Raw genomic sequence first — 22,765 nt, 5'->3', positions numbered from 1 at the left:
TGTGCAAGCCATAACTCACTAATCACGTGAGTCGTTGCTTGCTCTAGGCCACAACCTGTATGAAATTTCTAAGCCACCTACTACAACAATCCACCACTCCCTTGACTTTGCAAGCCACCACCTATTGGAAGCTAGCACTCCTAATAAGTTTCTCTCAACCACCACTAGACTATCCAACCATCATTGGATGGAATCCACCATTCCCAAGTTCTCAAGCCAATACTTGAAGGATGTCACTACACCCTATCATAGCAAGCAACTACTTACCTCATTGAAGGACCTAACCTTCAAGCACATCTCATGGACCTCATTTCATCTATTTTCAAACTATGTCCCATACAATATGCATACAAAAAGGTGAACCTCATTCTATACATTTCATACTCGACTCACTAAAACTATCTACACGTATAACGCTTTCTCTTCCCCAACAAATCAACTCATAACATAAGCAAAAACATACATATAAATATGCAACCCACACATCAATCCTCCAACATACACACTTTGAATACAACTCAATTAGCAACATAAAAAATTTGAATACAAGAAATCAACCACGTCTCAACAATAACAACTAAACAAGACAAACACAATGCTACAACAAATAGAAGCCCTACAACACAAACATATTAGAAATATGAACTCTATTGCAGTAGCTACAGTAATAAATTGATCTCCATATCAACACTAACTAGAAGCAACAAAATTTGCAACACACGTATGTTAGTCATGTATCTACACTACAAATCCATTATCCTTTGACATAATCTTTGAATCTGATCTTTGATATGCACACTATCTTTTCCTTCATGTAAAATTCACTTTCTCTACATCAAATCCCTTCTATTACACACTCCATCCTATTTATCAATGATGAAATATACAATCAATACATAACACTAAGCCTCCTTCAATAATTAATACTAAATCAATTCGATTCTATCCACCAAATACCATGTGAAAATACCTTGGAAAATGCCCTTGGAATTCATTGGAGTGCCCATAGAATGTGGGAAATTCCACTCATAAATAGTAGCACACCCCATTCTTTCAGGAAGTGCATTATAACACTGGTGAAAGGCATACTAGGGTGAGCTATAATGCAAGTTGTTCCATTATGACCTTCTTTACACTGTATTCTCAAATAAAACCACTTGCAACTGCTCCAACACTTCATGAACATGATCATCTTCCTTTGTAAGCATATCCAACACCCGTAGAGCCTCTATAAACACTAAGAATACCTCAGTAATATTTCATTAAGCCTCTTATCATCATGACAACTCCTCCAAGCTTGTTGACATCAATGCTAACACAATTGATCTCCAATTGACTTCTCAGGTATACATCCTAGGGTGAGATCTTAGGTTGACATCAATGAACACACCATGAGACAACATGCCCAACATGTTGATGCTAAATTATGATATAGTTAGCCTATGGAGGATTCATAACTTGTTACATTCATTTTTTTGTATAAATAATCATAGGGAGTGAAGGCAAGGGGATTAAGTTCATTTATACATATAAACTTTTAATTAAGTGTTGTACCTATTTGCATAATTATATATAGTGGCTATGAGGTTATATGTTCAATAGCCTTATTTGTGTGTGCATTTCAAAGCTTAGAGGGCCCCTAATCTCTTCGCATGTGCACCTCTATTTCATGTGTACATACTTTAGTTTCTTGTGCATTGTTTTGCTAGTAAGTATTCTTTATATTCTCTTTAAATTCATGCTATATATGTGTAAACTGTGTCATGTTTATATTGCAGTAGACATTTCCTTTAATTAAGTGTAGAATTTGCTCTCAAATAAGGTCTAATATTTATTATGGGTAATTATTGGAGTGGTATGCAGAGTATGGGTGCAAGATTCTTTCGCACATGGAAGTAGAATAGTGGCAAGACAACATAATTTCCTACACATTAAGATCTCAATAGATTCTTGATAAGGTAGTTAAACTTGACTCAATTGCTTTCATTTAGAGCATTATTTGCATTTAATGCATGTGTGATTCTACTTTTTTCCCAACCAACAATATCCACAAGTGAACAAACTATTGTTCTGTGAGCCATCTAAGGTGTGATATCTCACAACCTAGTTTTCTACTTTGATAGCCTGTATTGGAAAAAATCAGTTCTTATTGTCTTGAAAGTTACATTGTTATTTTGAAAATTAGCATACAAGATCCTAAAGGCCTTAGAAGCCAAGAGAAAAAGGTATGTTCCAATATTCTACTCAACAATTTTCTCAATATTATAATGCAAATCCTATACAAAACATTTGGAATGATTCTATGACTTGGCAAGAATGGCCTCCTTAGTAGGCCTAAAACCAACCTCTTCAATAGGGTTGGAAAGGACCTACTTTTTGACACCAACCTCCTATAATATCCAACAACTATATCATCCCTCATATCCTCAAAAACGATTTTGACAACACTATTTTCCGTTCCAAAAATATTAACTACATTATCCATAACAACAACAAGCACCATTTATTTAGTATCCTTAGTACACTCAAAAACCATATCATGTACTTCCTCCACCACAGATAACCCAACCACAACAGCTACAACTTCCTTCTAATCAATAGTTAATGTTGATCCTCAATTTTTTTCATTAAGAATCCATTTAAACTATCATCATTTCGACCATATTTGCCCCAGTTTCCTCATTTTACTTATATTTTAATAAAGAAAAAAATCCATAAAAGATATTTGCATTGTTTTATTTTAATTTTTGTTGTTCGGCAATTTTTAAATATTGAAAGTTCACTTGTACCAGTTTTTATAGGAAATAATTTGATCTGGTAATTTCTCCTTCATTATGATATTTTCACATGTTAGGAATTTTAAAAAATAGGTTATGTTCCCAACCTTCAAAAGATGGAGAAATTCATCATAGATCTACGAGGTTTCAAATATAAAGGGACAATCAACACAATATTCAATGCTATACTAGTCAATAAATCATGTTGTAATAGCAAGGAAATCTACCCTTGCTTCTAGAGTGTGTTATTTAACACAAATTCAATCGCCATAAAGGTCGATTTTGTTGAGGTTAGATGCTAAATTAGGCATTTAGTTAAATAATGGAGGATTAATAACTTTTTAGTTCCATTTTTGTTTTATATAAACATTAATAGAGAGTGGAGACAAGGGGGTTAAGTTCCTTAATATAGAAAAAGTTGTAATTAGGCGTTGTGCATGTTTCCATTATTTTATATGTAGTGGCTCTAAGGTTTTACAATTAGTAGTTTTCTTTTTGATAGTGTGTAATTCAAAGCTTGGAGGGTGCCCGGTCTCTTGGAATTGTCAGTTATCTTTCATGTGTACATACTTTAGTTTCTTCTGCATTATTTTTTTTATAAATATCTCTATATTCTAAATGATTTTTTGTTATATATGTGTTAATTATCTATTTTGTATATTGCAACAAACATTTCCTTTGATTAAGTGTAAAATTTTCTCTTAAATCAAATCTAATCTGACTTGTGGGTAAGGATTGGAGTGGACTACAAAGTATTGTAGCAAGCCTCTTTCAACCATGGGGATATAATAGAGACACTACAACCTAATTTCATATCCATTAAGACCCAAATGGATGCCTAATAAGCTAGTTAAACTTGACTCGATTGTTTTTATTTGATTTGACTTACAATCTTTCCATTTAATGCATGAGTGATTAGAATTCTTTCCCAATCAACAATATTCACAAGTGAGAAAAGTATTGTTGTGTGAGCCATCTAAAACATGATATCTCACAACCTCGTTTTCTAATTAAGAAAGCATTGGCAGCATAGATTGGAAAATATTAGTTCCAATTTTTTCCTGAAAGTTATATTGCTAGTCTATAACTTCATTTTACATTCCAATAGTTCAACTGAAGATAATATTTATTTTGATATAAATTTAGAACTTTTATTTTTTCTACTTCAGTGACTTGATCCATTCATACTTTCTTTAATCATAGTTGTTAAATTGAATTCCATTCTTAGTCAAAGTTCGAATTTCATACTTAGTCACAGTTTATTGAGTAACTTAATTATCTTTCATATTTCTTTTTTATCATAAATGTTAGTTTGAACTTCATTATTTCCTTAAACATTCCATTAACATACATAGTTAATCCTTTGCATCTCATTTAGAATGTGATAGAAAAAAAAGTCTTAGTTAATGTTATTATTGCTTAAAGTGACACATTAGGAAACTAACCTAATTCTTTCACATATAGGGACTATGCTTTATCAATTTACAAATGGCATATTGACATAATAAGTGGCTTAACTTACATAGGTAAATTAGACTAGACATGAGGCATAAAAAATTACATTATAGTGAAAATGCCAAGCTCACCTTTTTGAAATTGATTTCAGTACCCTTCACAAACCATAATTTACACATCATATATCTTTGAAAGTATAGTGAAACTTAATATAACTTTTTACTAGATGTACCTTGAGATGTCTTATCAATTTTCTCTAAATTTCACTATGTGAAGTAGACTAGAATAAATATAGAGAAAATGTCGAGATGGCTTGTTTGAAATAGATCTTAGAACCAACCAAAAACCCTAATTTCCGTAAAGTATATATCATAAATTACAATGAACCAAAATAGAAAAATTAACCAACTATTCCTAGATATCTTTCCTCAATGTGCTCAAAGTTTTATCATCTCAAACATTCTAAAAAAATAGATAGAGTGAAAATGCCACAATGACCGATTTCAAGCAGCCAAACCTTAGGTGTGTGTGCTTTGATACCAATTATTATGAACCTTGCACTTTGAAATTGATAAAAAAAAAATTAATAATTGCAATCCACTTCAAGGGGAAAATGTCCTTTTACAATGGATACAATGTACAAGACAATATTTTATAATCCTATGGCTAGGTCTTCTTAGTATATATATATGAGGAAAATGATACAACTATAATAAAATGGTACCATAAAATGTTCTAGACAACCTCATAATATAGCAATTAAACTAACGATGAATACTTATTAGATACTTAATATAAGGCCCAAGGGCAATAACAATGCATTAATAAGGACTAATGGCATAACCAACCAAGAACTCATAATGAAATTCATGTGTTATAAATGTTATTTTGGGAATGTCTTCTTACCTCATTTTTATTTGGAAATATATTGAATGGAGCTCAAACTTAGTAAACAAAAATGATCCTTGCATTTCATCTAATAATTTATCAATGATACAAACACGAAAATTATCTTCAATGGTCATTTTGTTGATTTGTCTATAATATAGACACATATTCCAAGAACCTCCCTTTTTTTTAACCATCACCATTGATGTAGAGAAAGAAGTTTAGAAAACTTGAACGATTTCATCCTCCAACATGTCTTGAATCATATGCTCGACCTTACTCTTTTATGCATTTGTGTACACATAAGACCTAATCTTAGGTGGTATATTTCTTGGCTACGGATGAATAACATGGTCATGATCTCAAATAGGTGGAATACCGTTGGGAATTTCTTCAAATATTTTACATTGATTGTTGATAACATTTTGTAGATCCAATGGAGTAGAGGTTCTATATGTTTGAATATCTAGTGGGCACAATTATGCAATTATACCATAGTTTTCCTTTTGAGTAATTTATTCATGCTATTATATTTTATCAATTAAAATGGTTTCCCTTCGATACCTCTAAGTTAAAATTCCTTTCCTTCTAAGGAAAATATCATGCAAAATTTTTGAAGGTTAATTGCCACTAATTCCCAATTATTATAACCATTGGACCTGTAATACAACATCAACACCACCCATTTGGATGGAAACATGGGACTATCCAATAAATACTCCCCCATAGTGTGCTTAACACTATGGTAGTTCTCCATGAAATTTATAGTACGTCTATATGAAATTATCAGTTGATACTTTGGTGCTAGATATATAAAAAAAAATTAAGAAATTTTGCTACATTGGAATTAAAGAAGTTATGGGTACTACTAGAGTTAATTGATATTTTTACCTTTTAATTTTTGGTATATCCTTCTATCATGAAGGCTTTTGGAGTACTGATTCCAACCAATACATGAAAATCTATGGTTGGATTATTCTCTTCTAATTTTAGATCTTGCAATATTAAAATTTCTTGATCTTTTTCCTCTTAATATTCTATGTATAATAATTTATTCTTGGTTTATTTATGCCCCTTCTATACATGTTATGATAATTGAAACATAGTCCCTTTATTAAGGTGTCATCCTTGTTATATGAGTGAAGTTATGATAGGGAACATGGTGCTTTCTATAACTATTATTAGCCACCTTTCTAGTAGTCATATTCTTTCTTTCCATTTTCCTTTCCAAACTAAAATCATGCTCTATGGATTTACAATTATAGATACACACCTCATTTTTAATTTTCTCCTTTAAAGTGTCCATAAAGATATCTCACAAATTAATCATTAGGATATTCTTTACCCTAAGAATGGACTTATAGACTATTGAATTTCCTCTATAATTAGATATTTTTTCCAAATATTTTTCGGTCAACTAAAGAATGTGTTTCTCTTAACATCATTGTAATGTTTTATCAATTCATCTATAAAAATGGACCAAGAAATAATAAGTGGTACCAAACAAATCGATCATATTCTAAATACAAGGCTACAATAATTTTTAACTTGGCACTTGGTTCAAATAATTGCTCCATATGGAATCTCCATCGTATATGATCTTTGCTATCAAATTTTCTCATTTAAATCTTGGGAATTAAGTAGTTCCTTAGTGTTGATTGGAACCATAAATGACGCAAATATGGAGATGATGATTAATCATGATTATGCAAATCAATATTTATTTCCTCCACACTTTCCTAATTTCTTTGGGTCTTAATATCTCATTTAGCGACTCCTTCATCTAGGGTATGTAAGCAATATGGCATACATGGATTTTTGTAATTATTAATCTCTTTTACCGTCTATTCCTTATTTTCATTCATCTTTTTTTCCATATGTTCCATATTAACATTAAGATCATTGCATTTTTTGGCTTACCATTAAATGAAATTGGTTATCCAATTTGGATATCAAGTGAACTCTTCTCTTTAATCTTGAATCATGGTTGAGATCACTAGATTTTTAATTGGTGTAGTAATTTTTGTAGCACAATTTTCCATGTGGGAAAATATTAATACTACTATTTCTTTATTTTTATCACAAATCTGAATCACCAAAAATAGATCTTCTAATCAAAATTATGTCAATTTTAAGTTACGTACTTTCAAACTATAATTTGGAGATTATCTAAATGGCTTACATTTATCCTCATGTATCTCTTCAATTTGAGTTCTTTGAAGTTTTAAATTTTATCATGTAGTAATCTAATATGAATTTTTTACTCCTAAAAATTTCACACTTTTAAACTTCATGGGAAAAATTTATAGTGAAAAAATCCCAAATGACTTATTTGAGACTAATTTTAGGATAAGTAAAAATGCCCCACTTCGACAAACTATATCACATAATGTATAATGATTCAAAACATGAACATGTTTCCGCGTGTAATTTTGTATGTCTCCTTAAGATTCTAAAAATTCACAAAAAATAAGTTATAGTGAAAATTGCAAGATGACTCATTTAATATTGATTTTATGATTAATCACAAGCACTAGTTTCCATAGACCATATCTTAGAAAGTATAATGAACCAAAACCTAAAAATATTACCACGTGTACTTTGGTCTCTTAATTTTATTTTTTGGAATCTTCCTAAAAAAACTTATAGTGAAAATTGCAAGATGTCTTAATTAGTAAATGCAGGTGCCTTGCCTTTGCCATCACATCCTTATAGTGACCTTTGTTTTTGTACATGGTATTTTGTATATGTCTATGGGATTACAAGGCTTAAGGAAAAAATGACAACATAAGATGTCAAAATTGCTCAGATCTAAAACTCCCTGCATTTTAAGGAAATCCTCCAAACCTTAAGCAAACGCTTAGATAAAAATACAAAAATAACAAAAATTGAACCTATTATAAAACTCAAGTACAACACATGACACCTTTATCCAATTTCCAAAGAAATCAAAATCCAACCATACATATAATTTTTTTAAACATCTATACTTTATACACTACTTAATGAAATGGTATAGAAAAGTTCTCTTATCTCAAAAATAAAATCATTTATATTTTATACATAATATGAATAGAATTTCAATAAAAATAATATTCGTTATCCATTTAAAAAAATACAAAATAATAGTAAAACCTCAAACTTATACTCATACTAAATTAACATGTCTCAGCACTTTACATCACTAAAACTATAATAAATTATGTACATCATTGAAATAAACAACCATAATAAGTAACTTATTACACACCATTACAATGTCCCTCACTTACAATGACATGATATGGACAATCAGAAACAACTATAACAAGTAATTGTTTTTTTACATAACTCAAATAAAAAACCATAATAAGTAACCTATCATACACGATTACAATGCCCTCAATATTATTAACAATAATAAATAACCATAACAAGTAATAACTTTTGTAGCATAATTACAAAATTTGGTCAAACTAAATCAACCAAAGTAATCAATTTTGTCCGTAACTCAAATAAACAACCATAATAAGTAACCTATCATACACCACTACAATGCCCCTCAATATTACTATCCCCTCAATATTACTATCGATAATAAATAATCATGACCAATGATAAATTTTGTAGCATAATTACAAATTTTGGTCAAATTAAATCAACCTGAATAATTTGAAAGTTCAATTTTGTCTACAAGTGATTAGGTATAATCCAACTATCTTGTATATATTACCATGCAATTTCTTCTAAGAAGCTTTGGTATTCAAAACGGTAAAGAATGCATTGCCTTGGCATCTACATAATCGAGATCAACATATTCTCAAGATCAAGAAGATGATTAAGAAGTCTACGATATCAACATCTACATACAGAAATGACCCTAGCACTACTTATTTAATAGGATTAGTTGCCGAAATTTTGTTGAGAATGTAATTTGTTGTTACAATTTCCTATGATATAACGATTATAATGTTTACATGATACTTTGCATTTTGTTTGTAAATGCATGACTATGTTTCTTGATTTTTATATTTTAGAAAATAATTTATAAATTTGTGTTGTACGAAGAGACATATTTTACAATCTAGTGAGGGTGATGTGTAATTCTATTTTTTCTCAATATGGAGTTGATACATGTCCCTTTAAAATAAATACTTTAAAAACAAATATCAGCTATAATAAAAAATAGAAATGATTATAGATATTTGGTTAACTTTGATTAAAAATATTATAAAACATAAATTTTCACTTGGTTATTTCTTAATATTACAATCTAGTATTAAATAGATGTGGTAAAAATATTTCACTGTCTTGCAGCTATAAATAAAATATTTAGATGTTTATTTTAAATAATATAATTTTATATCAACTTCAATTAAAAATTTCTCTTATAAATATTTCACCATAGAACTTAAATAAATTGTTTAAATATCTTTATTGAAATATATATAGAGAGAGATCCATGTTGAATGCAGATTTATCCAACACTAAAAGAGAATAAATCTCTTGAAGTCTAAACCTTTTCTCAAGTTTTACATTAAAAAAAATTGTTTTGCATAAAGAGAGTTGATCCCTTTCAACACTTGGTAAAACCGTGATTAAAATGAGTATACCTTGATTATCGTAACATTTATAAGATTTATATTTCTTTTAAAATGTCTACTTCATAATTTTCCATTTTTTTAATACTTATAAAATCCTTAATATTTTATAACATTTTTTCAATATATCATCACTAAAATCTACATATTTGTTATTATTCAATATAATTACGAAATATTTATTAAAATGGAAATTTTAATTTGTTTAAAATCATCATTTTGAATTGTAACTAAAAGGCGCTTTACAACCCAGTATGGGGGAGATGCGTAGGCATTAGAGATAATGTAAGAAAGATTGCACATCTACATTTTTAAATGTAAACTCAATATGTGGAATTTATAAGACGTAAAGGATATTAATATTAATAAGATTAAATGTTAGCTTCAACAAATTAAGTTTATTTCTATATTAAATCAAGAAAATTAATATACAAACTCAAGATGGAAAAAATCAACAAATACAATTTTGTTTCAATACAAATTCTTCCCACATATATTTTATATCAATTTAACGACTATATCAAATTAAATTAAATTATTAATAACAATTTTGGGATACCTATAAAAGTCTTGCTTTGTGGTCATCTTCTCCATATATCAAAATTATTTATATATTAAATTAAGAAAAGTAATATACACAGTGGAATACGATGAAAACTAGGAAGAACTTACGAATAATATAGAAAAAGTTAACAAATGCAATTTCGTTTCAAAAAAATCTTCCCACTTCTATTCTATATCAATTCAACGACTACGACAACTTAAATTAAATTATTAATAATAATTTTGTGATAACTCTAGAAGCCTCATTTCTTAGTCATCTCCTCCATATATAAACTAACCTTTCAATTTCTTTCTTACAATGTTATTCGTTGCTTGCATTTGAAAAGAAGCAACAAATCCAATCGGAGGCCAACAATACTTCGGTGCTCCAACATCATCTTTGTCATTCTATTTGATAAGCACTTTACATCTACAATCCATGAAGGGTGGTAAGAACTATAAATATGCTTTTGATAGTTTTTTAATCGACTCTTGTTATGTATGATCTTGTAAGATAAGCTTAATAACAATTAAATTATAAGATAACATATTTAATAAATAGTTATGGATATATTATAAATAGTGATAAAAAATTTAGAGATAAAATTGGTTATTGATATTTATATTCTTCATAAATTTTAACTAAATTATAATTTTATTGGTAAGTTTTAGATTTATGTGATTTATTTTTTGAAGATAAAGAATTGAAATTTTCTATAGTGTAGTTCGAAAGTTGTACACGTTTCAAAATTAATAATAATAAATTATAAAGGAATTTTAAATTTATAACTTACTCCATGAAGATAGGGGATCCTATACATATATATATATATATATATATATATATATATATATATACTATGGTGAATGGGTAACTCATTATTTTTGTGTTTCTATGGGAATTTCAAGATGGTGTCTCCATCACAAGCCATGACAATACAATTCACAAAGGGGGTGGTCTCAAGATAACGGTAGTCAAATGATTCTTCCCCCATGCCGACGAACACAATGGTATTTGTTTGTTAGAGGTCTTATTTCCATTCAACAAGAGTCTGTCGAGTGACCTCATGTCAGAACTATGGCTACATCCGGTGTCTTCCTCTTCATTTAGGAATCTGATCTTGTAAGGTTTCATGGAGCCAATCCTGCTTGGGTAGCATGCGAGCCAGTGGCACCCCACATCAAAGGCTACTATTAGGGTTGCCAAAGTGGTTGTAGAGGGATTGGTAGAATGTATACCCTTGTCAATTCAGAGTATCCCTCTTCGTTTTAAATTCAAATTGGTTGTGGCAGACACGATGAATTCATGGAGCGATGAACACTTGTGTGGGAATTTTCCTACAATTTTTTTGTCAATATGTCTGGTCAAGATTTTCATGAATGGTGTGAGACCATCAGCGAAGTGTTTGGAATAATTCTCCAGTAATGTTTCATTCCCAGGATGTTTCCTTGGTTTCCAAATCCTCAATCCATCCAGCTGAAGCTTGGTGTTAGGGATTTTGATTTCCAGAAATTTCTATTTTTTGTTAAAACATTACCTAGAAAGTGTCTTTGCATCATGGTCAGTGAAAGGGAAGCTATATCATTGCTAACATCCAAAATTCATAAGATAACAGGTATCCTTGCAAGGGTAATGAGACTCCTTTTCAAGGGGAGGCAATTAAATTTGAAAAATGCAATTGGTGATTATGACATCATGAGGGATGCATCCATCTCCCTCATTACCTGATTACGAGGTGGGTCCAAAGGAAATGGGGGCATATTTGGCCTCAAAACACTTTTCATTTAAAGAATATTTCAACCTAGGTACTAACTCCCAACCCTTGAAGGCTTTTTCAGGCCAAGGTTTTGTGGTGGAGCATTCAACGGACACCCAAACACTTCAAATGAACGAGTTATTTACTAAGATTAAGATAATTGATTATGGATGGAATCTAATTATTTTTCGATTCAATGGATTCTAGCTCATGACTACTTCCCTTAGGGTTTGGGTACATCAGCACTGGACTCAGAACTTAGATCTGTTATTTTGTTCCAAAGGATATTTTGTGGTTGTCTTCAAGGATCTTGAAGACTAGAAGAGGGTTTCAACTGGGGATATTGGTTCTAGGGTCGTGTTGGACTTTCAATTCAGCCATGTTTTTTGTAGTTCAACCCTCTTCCCATGACATCTCTAGCTACTCTAGTATGGGTATCGCTCCTCGACTAACCCCTCCAGTGGATTCAGCCATATTTACTCGAAGCTATTAGAAACTCAATTGGATGCTTCATTAAAATAAATAGTGAAAGATTGGCTAATGGTTTCATCTCATTCGTCCACATTTGTGTTGCATTGGATATAACTGAAGTGATTCCAAATAAAATCATTTTAAAATGGGATGAAAAGGAGAATCTTTAGCCTTTGGGTTACAAAAATACTACTTTTAGGTGTAGATCTGGTCAGCAGCCTGAGCATCTTTAGAATGCATGCCTTGCCTCAAACGGGGTACATGGCTTCCAAAATCCGAGAAAACACGATTGCAGATTGTGGGATCAGAAGCCTAAAACAAGTGTCAAGGACATGACAAGCCATAAGAAGCACTGCTCTCAGTAGAAAAAAACAACTCCTATCACCTTGGCTTTGCAAGATCCAATGCAAACCCCTGTGGATATGCCTTATCCCTTAGTAGAGGAGAACCCCATGGCATAGGAGAATGAAAGAGCATAAACATTAATCGTGGTTGCAACCAATGGGTAGAAGTGCTCCCATGAGTGTGACCATTCAGATAGTGACAAGGATATCTCGTGCTCTATTGAGTTGGTAGTGATGGAGCTTTCTCTAAAAAATGAACTAATGGAATTACCCTTAGTTGTAAGTAATAGCTATATAGGTTGGATAGATGATTGTAGGAGTAAGGGGAAAAGAGAAAAACCCATGAAAAACTCATGTGTGTGATACCAGAAGTGCTCTCTGAAGTTTCTAAATTTTTGATGTATTTTTTTTAATTGAGTCGACATGTAAGTGTACAACACTACAACATCATTGCCATACTAGGTTGTAGAGCACCTCTTGACACAATAAATTAAAGAATGATGGTTGAATCAATAACATAATTCTTTCATAAAAATGATAAAGGAATAAACACATTATGACATGCTAGGAGTTAGTCGTATAACGAAAGAATCAACAATGGAAAGCCTTCATAAGAATTTTGTCATTGTTTTTAATGAGCTCATCTTTGAGTGTAGTGGCTATATTGATATGGAAGATAACTCATAAAAACTTGACTATAATGGTAGTGTACTAGGTTAGATGTTCAACGGGGATCTTGATGTAGGTGTTTCCTTAGGGTTTTGACAATCATGAATGGCCCAAAAATATTGCCAATTTTGTTTTGTGTTTTTATTTCAAGTTTTTCCAAACTTTCAACACATAGACAATGGTTTGATGTTTTGCTTGATGTGCTCACATTTCTTGGAATTAGAAGCCAAATATTGGATATTTGATAGAGGACATATTATTCTACCTTCACACCAAATCTCAATAGTAGACAGTGAATTTAGACACTGCACCCAAGCCTAAAACCAATGTGAAAATAATTCCTTGCATAGATAGTGTTTTATTATTTTGATCAATGCATGCTCATATTTTGAAATCAAGGTTTAAATTTTGAACAAGGTGTCAATAAAAAATATTTCTACATGTTCACCAATTTTCAACAAAAGTTGATACTTTGTAGTGGTCCAAAAATTATGTGCAATAATTTCTAGATTTTATCTCTATGCTAAAAAAGGCCTAGTATTTTGATTGATGAACTCTCATACTTTGGAGTTAAGACTTGAAATTTGGATATGTTGCATAAGACACACTCTTCTATCTTCTAACGAAATATTATAAAAAATTATTGAGTTTAAGTGCAGTGAAGAAGCCATGCCCAGTTCAAAGACTGCACACAGAAGTTTCCAAAAGCAAGGGTTCAATATTTTCCCTTGCATGCATCTTTATTTAAAATTTGAGTCTATAGTTTTAACAAGGTGTAGAGGACATATCCCTATATCTACCCTCCAATTTCAATAAAAAATTTGGGTATAAGGGGTTGAAAAAAATTCAATTACAAAGTGCAACAAAAAATGGTGAAATGTGGATTTTGAAGAGTCAATTACTAATCATTTATTAATTGTAAAAAAAATTGAGTTAAGCAAAGAAATGAAAATTCTTTGGAACTAGAGACTTAAGGACTCGAGCATAAATATGATATTTGTAAGTAAGCAATGTGTGGTTTTGCTCTTCATGGTTTGGGCTTTATATTGTTGTCAGCTATATGTTATTCTAGAGGCCCGTGCATTGCTTTCGTGATTGTAAAGAGGCTCAGGAGAATTGATCGTTAAGTCAATAATTGTTTGGAAAGTATTTTTTTGTAAACTTCCTATGATTTTTTATTTGGTAATAGACTATGTGTGGAATTTCTATCGAACTTAATGCATTTGAATATTTGATAGTTTATGCTATATGACTTTCATTTGCAAGCCCTTAGACATTTCATCAAATCTTGTCCCATAAACATAACTTGGTTGCATACAGTGACAACATAACAAAGTGTACCAGGCTAGGCACTAGACAAGGCTAAAATAGGACATAGACACTAGGAAAATAAATAAATTTTAAATCATAACAAACTTATACGTGAAGCCCTCACAAATATGCTCTAGGGAAATCTCTCACATCATAAATACATATGCAATTAAAAGCTTAGTGAAAATATAATAAATTTCGTTATTTTAAATAAAAGGGGGACTTATAATCCTTATAATTAGGAATATTTTGGCATTTTTCCTCCAATGGGTCTTTGTTATGCAACAAATACCAAAATCCTTTCAAAATGTGGCCTCTTCAATGGGATAACCTCCTTTTATGTGTTACATAAAAATATTCATCTAACACAACCTTTTCCTATAACCATTTTTCTCTTGTCATCACCTTCCACTATTACATATATAAAATATGTAAACCCTCATCTCTTCAAACTATCAAATATATATATCCCAAACCCTCTAATCATAAATGATAATTGTGAAGACTCGTCAAGGTAAAAATATCTTACTATGAGAAGATCACAACCCTTATTGTAGGATTTCCATCAATGAAAACCTAGATAGTGTGCGCTAGAAGTACTCTATTTCAACTTATGCATGTAAGACACAAAGAAAAACACTTAGTTGTGGATGGAGTGAAAAGCCATGAAATTATTGAATATTTAATCCTATCAATGCCTTTGTGTCTCCTGTTAATTTAAAACTCACATCCCCTTCAAACAACCCTTTTCTCTCGACATCACCATCCACTGTTGCATTTATAAATATTTTAACCCTCATCTCTTTGAATTCTCAAATCTAGAAATCGCAAGCCCTCTGATCATAAAAAAACAATTGCAAATACTCCCTGGAGTCAACAAATCTTGCTATGCGAGGTGGAAAACCCTTATTATATGAGCCCTACCAATGAAAACCCAATGTATACATCAAGACTACTCTATTTCAAGTCATGCATGTAAGGCACAAAGTATAGCACTTGGGTATAGATGGAGTGGCAAACCATGAAATCATTGAATTATTAATCTTATGAATGAGTTTATGTCTCTTCTCAATTCAAATCTCTCATAGCTTTCCAACAACCACTTTTATCTTGCCATCACCATTCACTATTGTATGCACAAAAAATTTAAACCCTTGGCTCTTTGAAGTCTCAAATCTATAAATCCCAAAACCTCTTAATCATAAAGGCCAGCTATGAGGACTCATCAAAATAAAAAATATTATTGTGAGATGCTAACGACCCTTATTACAAGAGTTCAATCAACATAAATCCATAATGCATATATTGGGACTGCTATATTTTAACTCTTACATACAAGACGCAAAGTAGAATACTTGATTGTGGATGGAGTGGCAAGCCATGAAATCATTAAGTTATTAATCCTATCAATGTATTTATGTCTCTTGCAATTGAACTCTCACATCCTTTTCCAACAATCACTTTTCTCTCATCATTACTATCCATTGTTGCATCTATAGAATATTTAAACTCTTGGCTCTTTGAACCGTCAAATCCATAAATCTCAAATCCTTTAGTCTTAAAGGCTAATTGTGAGGACATTTTAGAGTTTAAAAAACTTACTGAGAGGCAAATGATCCTTATGGAGCTGAGAGGCTCATTCTACAACCCAGTATGATGTGTAACGCTGACCATCCATCATCAAAGTTGAAATTTTGTTCATGTCGGCCAAAATAAATTTAAAAAAATCTAAATAAAAAATAAAAAATAAAAAAACATTTAAATAATGTCTACTCATAAAAAAAATTTGCAAATGAAGAAATTGGATCTCTCTCGACTCATGTTAAATCCCTATTTAAGTTGGATCTATGTTGGTTAATAGGAGATATATCAACAAGAAACCAAATTGTGTACAAAAGAACGCTTGACTGCAAAAACCAAATTGTGTACAAAAGAACACTTAACTGTGGATAAAGTGAGAAGCAAATAAATCTTGACTTATTAATTTTATAAATATGTTTGTGTCATCTCAATTCAAATCTCACATCCCTTTTCAACAATAGCTTTTCTCTGGTAACCATTATCCACTGTTATATTCATAGAAAATTTAAAACTTTGGACTTTTCAAAATCTAAGACCTATAAATCCCAAACCCTCATATCACAAAGACCAATTCACAAGCACTCTTCATTATCAAACAATTCTTAATGTGAAAAGCTAATAACTATTATAATGAAAATTCAAATTATATACATTGAAATTGCCCATTTTAAACTAATGTAGTTTTATCTTAATTCTGAATTGGCGAAAAAATCAATTTTCATTTTAAAAGAGTTTTACATCTCAAGAAATTTGATCCATTTTCATTTTAAAATAGTTTTACATCTCACCAAATTTGATCTATCTCAACGCTTAATAGATACGAAATTAAAATAAACCTATATCTCAACCCTTAATAGATCCGAAACTAAAATAAACCTATGTTAATAAATAAATAACTTTCACAACTTAAAATATTTATATTACCCTACAATTTTATAATATTCATAATTAATATTACAACTTCGTAAATTCAAAATGACAATTTTAACTATTTTGTCAACTAACTCAGTTTCTTAAACCATTACTTTGTTTATAATAAATTTTAGATATGAACCCAAATTAAAATAAAAATGTATTTTGCACCAATATCCTAGAAAAGGTAATTGAATCTCAAATTAAATTAAAAATGGAAAAAACTTGTTCGACCTTTCTAATTTTACGCCTCTCTCCACCTCCAAAAAGTTATCCGCCCAAATTGAGCGTGCGTCAGTAGATATGCAATACAAATGACCGTAATTTTTATTATTTTCGGATTCTATATTTCAAACTGAAGCTGCTGGGACCCTTGGAGCATAGCACGCCGTGGAAAAATTTCATGAAAACGACACAATCGGAGGGCAGGTAGGGATAAATACGATTTTTTAAATGTAGACCAACAGTCAACGACTGGATTCCGAATCCTCCCACCTATTTGGGCTTCTCGGCCCTTGATTACTAAAGGCCATCATTCCTGTAAGTCAGATTAACATTCTGATTGCATTCTGTGTCCATCTCACATACATATTTAGAGGTCCTGATTTTCCCACGTCCCCTGTCACACTCCCTGAATTATTAGTGATGCATTATCAAATGGCCCAGCTCATGAATTCTCGTTGTAGATCTTTCAAGCCAGTCTGTGGCAGTGGTAATTTCAATCAAAAGCAGTGGCAGAACCAGCAGCTGAAACTGAGCAAGAATCACTCGCGCCTGTCCTTCGGTAGCAGCTTAAGGACGCCCTCAATCATGTATAATTCTTCTGAAAATCGCTCTCAAGACTCTCTGCTATTAGGTGAATCCAGAGTGAAAAAAAGAACCTGTATTGTTGTGCAGGCATTGCTAGAGCCTGTATCTGCTACAGCCCCATTAAATCCCGACCCAAGCCTTACCAATGAAGATTTAAAACCCACATCTCTGAAGGAAAGGACCTTCTCTAAATGGGACATGGCTACTCTTTGGATTGGTCTTGTAGTGGGTGTGCCATCGTATTACATGGCAGGAAGCCTTGTGGAGATGGGCATGGCATGGTGGCAGGGAATTGCAACTGTAATGGCAGCCAATCTGTTTCTGCTCTTTCCATTGATCTTGACAGGGCACCCTGGCACAAAGTATGGGATTTCATTTCCTGTTTTATCTAGAGCTTCGTTTGGGATCAAAGGGGCTCATATACCCACAATCCTGAGAGGATTGGTGGCATGTGGGTGGTTTGGCGTTGAGACATGGATCGGTGGTGAAGCCATATTTGTTCTCCTCAATACCCTGCTGAAACGGAAGATGACAGGTCATTTTATTGCATGGCTCGGAACCAGTGTTCCTGAATTTGCATGCTTCTTGGCTTTCTGGTTTTTGCAGGTGGTAATCATATGGAATGGGATGGAAGGCATCAGGAAGCTGGAGAAATACTCTGCTCCAATCTTGATTGCACTTTCTGGGGCCCTGCTGGTATGGGCCTATGTGAATGCAGGTGGGTTTGGTCCTATGTTTTCCATGGCATCACAATTTGGTAAGGGAGGTGCGCGGCAGGGCATGTTCTGGTCTGTCTTCTTTCCTTCACTTACAGCCAATATTGGCTTCTGGGCTACTTTGGCTCTCAACATACCGGGTAAGTCTTTCCCCCCCTCGCCGTACTGACTGGTTTCACATTCCTTGTATATTTATCGTAATGGGTTCTATTGTCAACAAACATCCCTTGTTGCATCTGCTATAGAAAACGGAGAACTGAATATTTGCATCTGCTATAGAAAACGGAGAGCTGAATATAAAATGTTTATGAAATTTTGGGCCATTTTTGGTATCCAGTTGAAGATAAACGGAATTTAAGATCCATACAGAATTTGGGGATTTGGTTCAAGTTGATCCAAATAATAATCACTCATACTAAACTAGTCTTTTGGGGCAGTGTTTGAAAAATGCTTGATATTTACTATATTTTGTTAACGCATATAAACCAGTAGATCATATGTCAACCGACCGAGATATGCACATGCATATTACTCCATCCTACATAGGAAAGGAGCAGCAACATATCCAATATGGCACCAATGTGAAGAGAGGCATCTTTTCTGAATAACTCTATCGTCGCTGAAAAATGTATTGCTAGAACAGATTTGAACATTCTAAATTCACCGTGTAGAGAGGAGTGGATTGTTCGTTAGAAGTATCCTTACTTCGCCTTCTGTACAAGAAAGAGATGCCAGTCAATCTTATAGGTGTCAGATGTTAAATGGGCTAGCATATAGTATTTTTTCCCTTTTACCCCATAAAATATTATGGGCAAAATAATGGGTTACTAAAACTGCCCATAATAAATCTATTTTTTTATTATTATTTTAATGAGCAAATTAATTTACCCTAACAACCCGATTTTTCTTCACTTCTAAAGGAGAATTTGGTCTAGATATCTTTGTTGAACTCCATATAAAAAAGTTACTATCCACTGTAATACATGGGTAACCACCCACTATAACTGTTAGTTTTCTTGGTCACTTTTTCTCATGCATAGTTTATCAAGCATCTCACATCCCAAGATCTCACATTTTCCCCTGTAGCTAGCTAGCATACGAGTACACCTACCACCCTCGTACCTATTCAAGAGGTCTATTCCACAACTTTATCATACACAACTCCATGCACTGGTCTATTTGGTCTATTCCATAACTTGATCATACACAACTCCATTCAGCACCGCACAACATGTATGCTTGAATAACAAGTCCTACAACAAACTTGGGAATACTTTCTACATATGGCAAGGCTTTAAAACTTGGATCAAACACTATAGGGTGTTTCTGGGCTATTATGGCTCTTCATAACATACCAATTCCTTCACGAAGCCTCTGTACCATCAACTCCATCTACTTCCATTCATGCAGCTATGCAACCTTTCTTGCTATATATATCTAGTCTCTTCCAATCCATAATTTAGATGTATTCCTTAACCTACACTTAACCATCATCCCATACAATCATTTCACCTTGACGCTGTCTTCCCACCTCATTTGCACTTTGCAAATACCAAATCCATGTGATCTCTTCAACCCAACTCTCAAAACTAATCTTTACACAAATCCATCCCAATAACAACTAAACCACTTTTCTGGACTCTCAATTTCAATCATGGAATTCAAGAGGCAGCTCAGTGCTCACGGCTCCTCCAATGTATCTGTTAGTCTCGTTGCCTTGTGTTGGATTTGGTCATTGGGGTTTGTCCTCACAAGTCTCCTACATTTACGCATGTCCATCGTAGCATCCTTCTTATGTGGCCCACTTTTCAAGAGCCATACGTTTCAGAGATCATATGTGATCTACATAGGTTTGTATCATTTTAGTGTGCCTATGCACTCACTCTTTTGATACATTATTGAGTATTGATAGTCGTTGTTATTAAAATGATAGATAAATAAAAATAAATAAATATATATTAAATACAAACCACAATAAATTTATAGGGGATAATTTAAGTGGTTTACTTAATATGGCTATTTTTTATAGAGAAATAGTTAAACTTTTTATTATATTATTGGCAAATTTTTTGGCATTTTTAGAGTATTCCTCTTCCTTTACTATGCTTTCACAATGACCCAAATATAATTAACAATGGAGTTATCATGCTTTTAAATAGACTACAATACATTAAAATAACATAAATAAAATCATAAGCTACTGAAGCTTGAAACTTATAAATCATCAATATTAAATTGACTCTGACTTAGTCAAATTTACTCTAACTACCCTAACACAAAAATGAACTCTTTTTTAAACCAATATATCAATTACTAACATATTCAGTTTCTTTTTCTACTACAAGTATGCTTGCATTTGGTAAAACAAAAATGCTTGCGTCTGGTCCCAAAAAAAAAAAAGTCTTCAATGGAAAGAACATAGGCATGCCGTAGCATTTGGGGCTTTCAATCTTTAATCGATCATTGTGTTTTTATGATAGGCACATGTTACAACAACATATATTGCATTCAATCAATAGAATTGGTTTCAATGAAACGCATAGAGGGAAGGCAAGATACCAAAATCGGTATCTTATGTTTTAAGTAGCCATTTTACTTCTGCAATTAGCTTTATTCATAATATCTCTTTCAATATCAGTAGAGAGGAAATCCAATGCTCTTAGCAATATGAAACAGTCATGTTGTGGTCCCTTGTTGAAAATTTTCCTCCCATCTTTTTCATTTCAGATTTCACGAGGCATGCCAAGAGCCAAGCAGATCAGATTGTTGGACAAGTAGGTCTCCCTGTTTTCATGGGAGCATTTACATTCTTAGGTCTGGCTGTAACTTCCTCTACTGAAGTTATTTTTGGGCGTGTAATCTCAAATCCCATTGAAGTTCTGGGAAAAATTGGTGGTATTGTGCCGATTTCACTATCCATTTTTGGGGTTGCCCTGGCAACACTGACAACAAATATAGCAGCCAATGTAGTGGCCCCTGCAAACGCGTTGGCGAACCTCAGTCCTTCTTGGTTTACTTTCAAACGGGGCACTTTACTGACAGCTATTCTGGGAATCCTTTGCCAGCCTTGGAGGCTGCTTCAATCCAGTGAAAGCTTCATTTATACTTGGTTGGTTGGATACTCCGCTCTGTTGGGCCCCATTGCAGGGATTATTCTTGTGGACTATTTCATTCTTAGAGGCCGTGTTTTAGATATTGATGCTTTATACTCTTGTAATCCTCATGGGCAGTATTGGTACTACCGAGGATACAATATCAGTGCCTTAGTGTCGTTATTGGTTGGTATGGCACCTGTCGTTCCAGGCTTTCTTCATACTGTTGGCCTGTTAAATATGAGTTCACCTTCTTTTCTAATTCTGTACAACAATTCATGGTTTGTGAGCTTCTTTATTGCTGGATTAGCTTACTGGGCACTATCACGGTTCCAGAACATCAAACAGTCTGAGGTCATTGCAAATACATATGCTTCACCCCAAGATGTTTCCAAGTTAGAAAATTGACAAGGAATACCAAAAGATAATCGGCTTGATCCTGAGTACTGGACATGGTATGATCTTATAGCCTTGGTGCATATCATTGCAGAAATATTGCAATGCTCAAACCCGTGGGAAGTATACACACAAAGAATTAACAGTACTTGGAAATTGCTGCTCACAAACATCAATTGAATAAAACATACAATAGAATATTTACTCTTCACACCATATAGATAAAATCTGCTTACCGTTTATTTCAGGAAAAACTGCATTGTAACCTGCTGGAATAAAAACTGGAATTCCATGTATCATGGTTTTGTGCTAAAGGAGTCATTCCACTTTCATTTTAACTATCAATTCACACCTTTGTAGAATTTATTTGTAGTTACTGAACTACACGTTTTCCTTATTTAGTGATATGCTATTATGCATATCTGGAAAATCACGTCATCCTTAATGCAGCAGCATTTGTTTT

The 22,765-nt window shown here is 32.5% G+C and overlaps 1 protein-coding gene across 1 annotated transcript; it reads left to right on the top strand.

Moving 5' to 3' along the window:
• The first annotated feature begins 17,733 nt into the window (after positions 1-17,733).
• Positions 17,734-22,653, top strand: NCS1 (permease, cytosine/purines, uracil, thiamine, allantoin family protein). The gene is made up of 2 exons (XM_089412349.1): positions 17,734-18,954; positions 21,542-22,653. The coding sequence occupies exons 1-2, from the start codon at positions 17,934-17,936 to the stop codon at positions 22,312-22,314; spliced, it is 1,794 nt and encodes a 597-aa protein (XP_089268475.1). The 5' UTR covers positions 17,734-17,933; the 3' UTR covers positions 22,315-22,653.
• Positions 22,654-22,765: the final 112 nt, after the last annotated feature.

This window comes from Pinus tabuliformis, chromosome 3_1, assembly GCF_031772625.1.
Source record: "Pinus tabuliformis cultivar Carrire ecotype Pingquan chromosome 3_1, CPIR1, whole genome shotgun sequence".
Taxonomy (NCBI): Eukaryota; Viridiplantae; Streptophyta; class Pinopsida; order Pinales; family Pinaceae; genus Pinus; species Pinus tabuliformis.
This window is presented reverse-complemented; position numbering and strand designations above follow the sequence as displayed.

Bases quoted from the DNA above. Each gene is read 5' to 3' on its own strand.
- NCS1 (XM_089412349.1), top strand. From the start codon at position 17,934: ATGCATTATCAAATGGCCCAGCTCATGAATTCTCGTTGTAGATCTTTC. The intron at 18,955-21,541 runs GTAAGTCTTTCC...TTTTCATTTCAG, and splicing joins TTTGGCTCTCAACATACCGG to ATTTCACGAGGCATGCCAAG.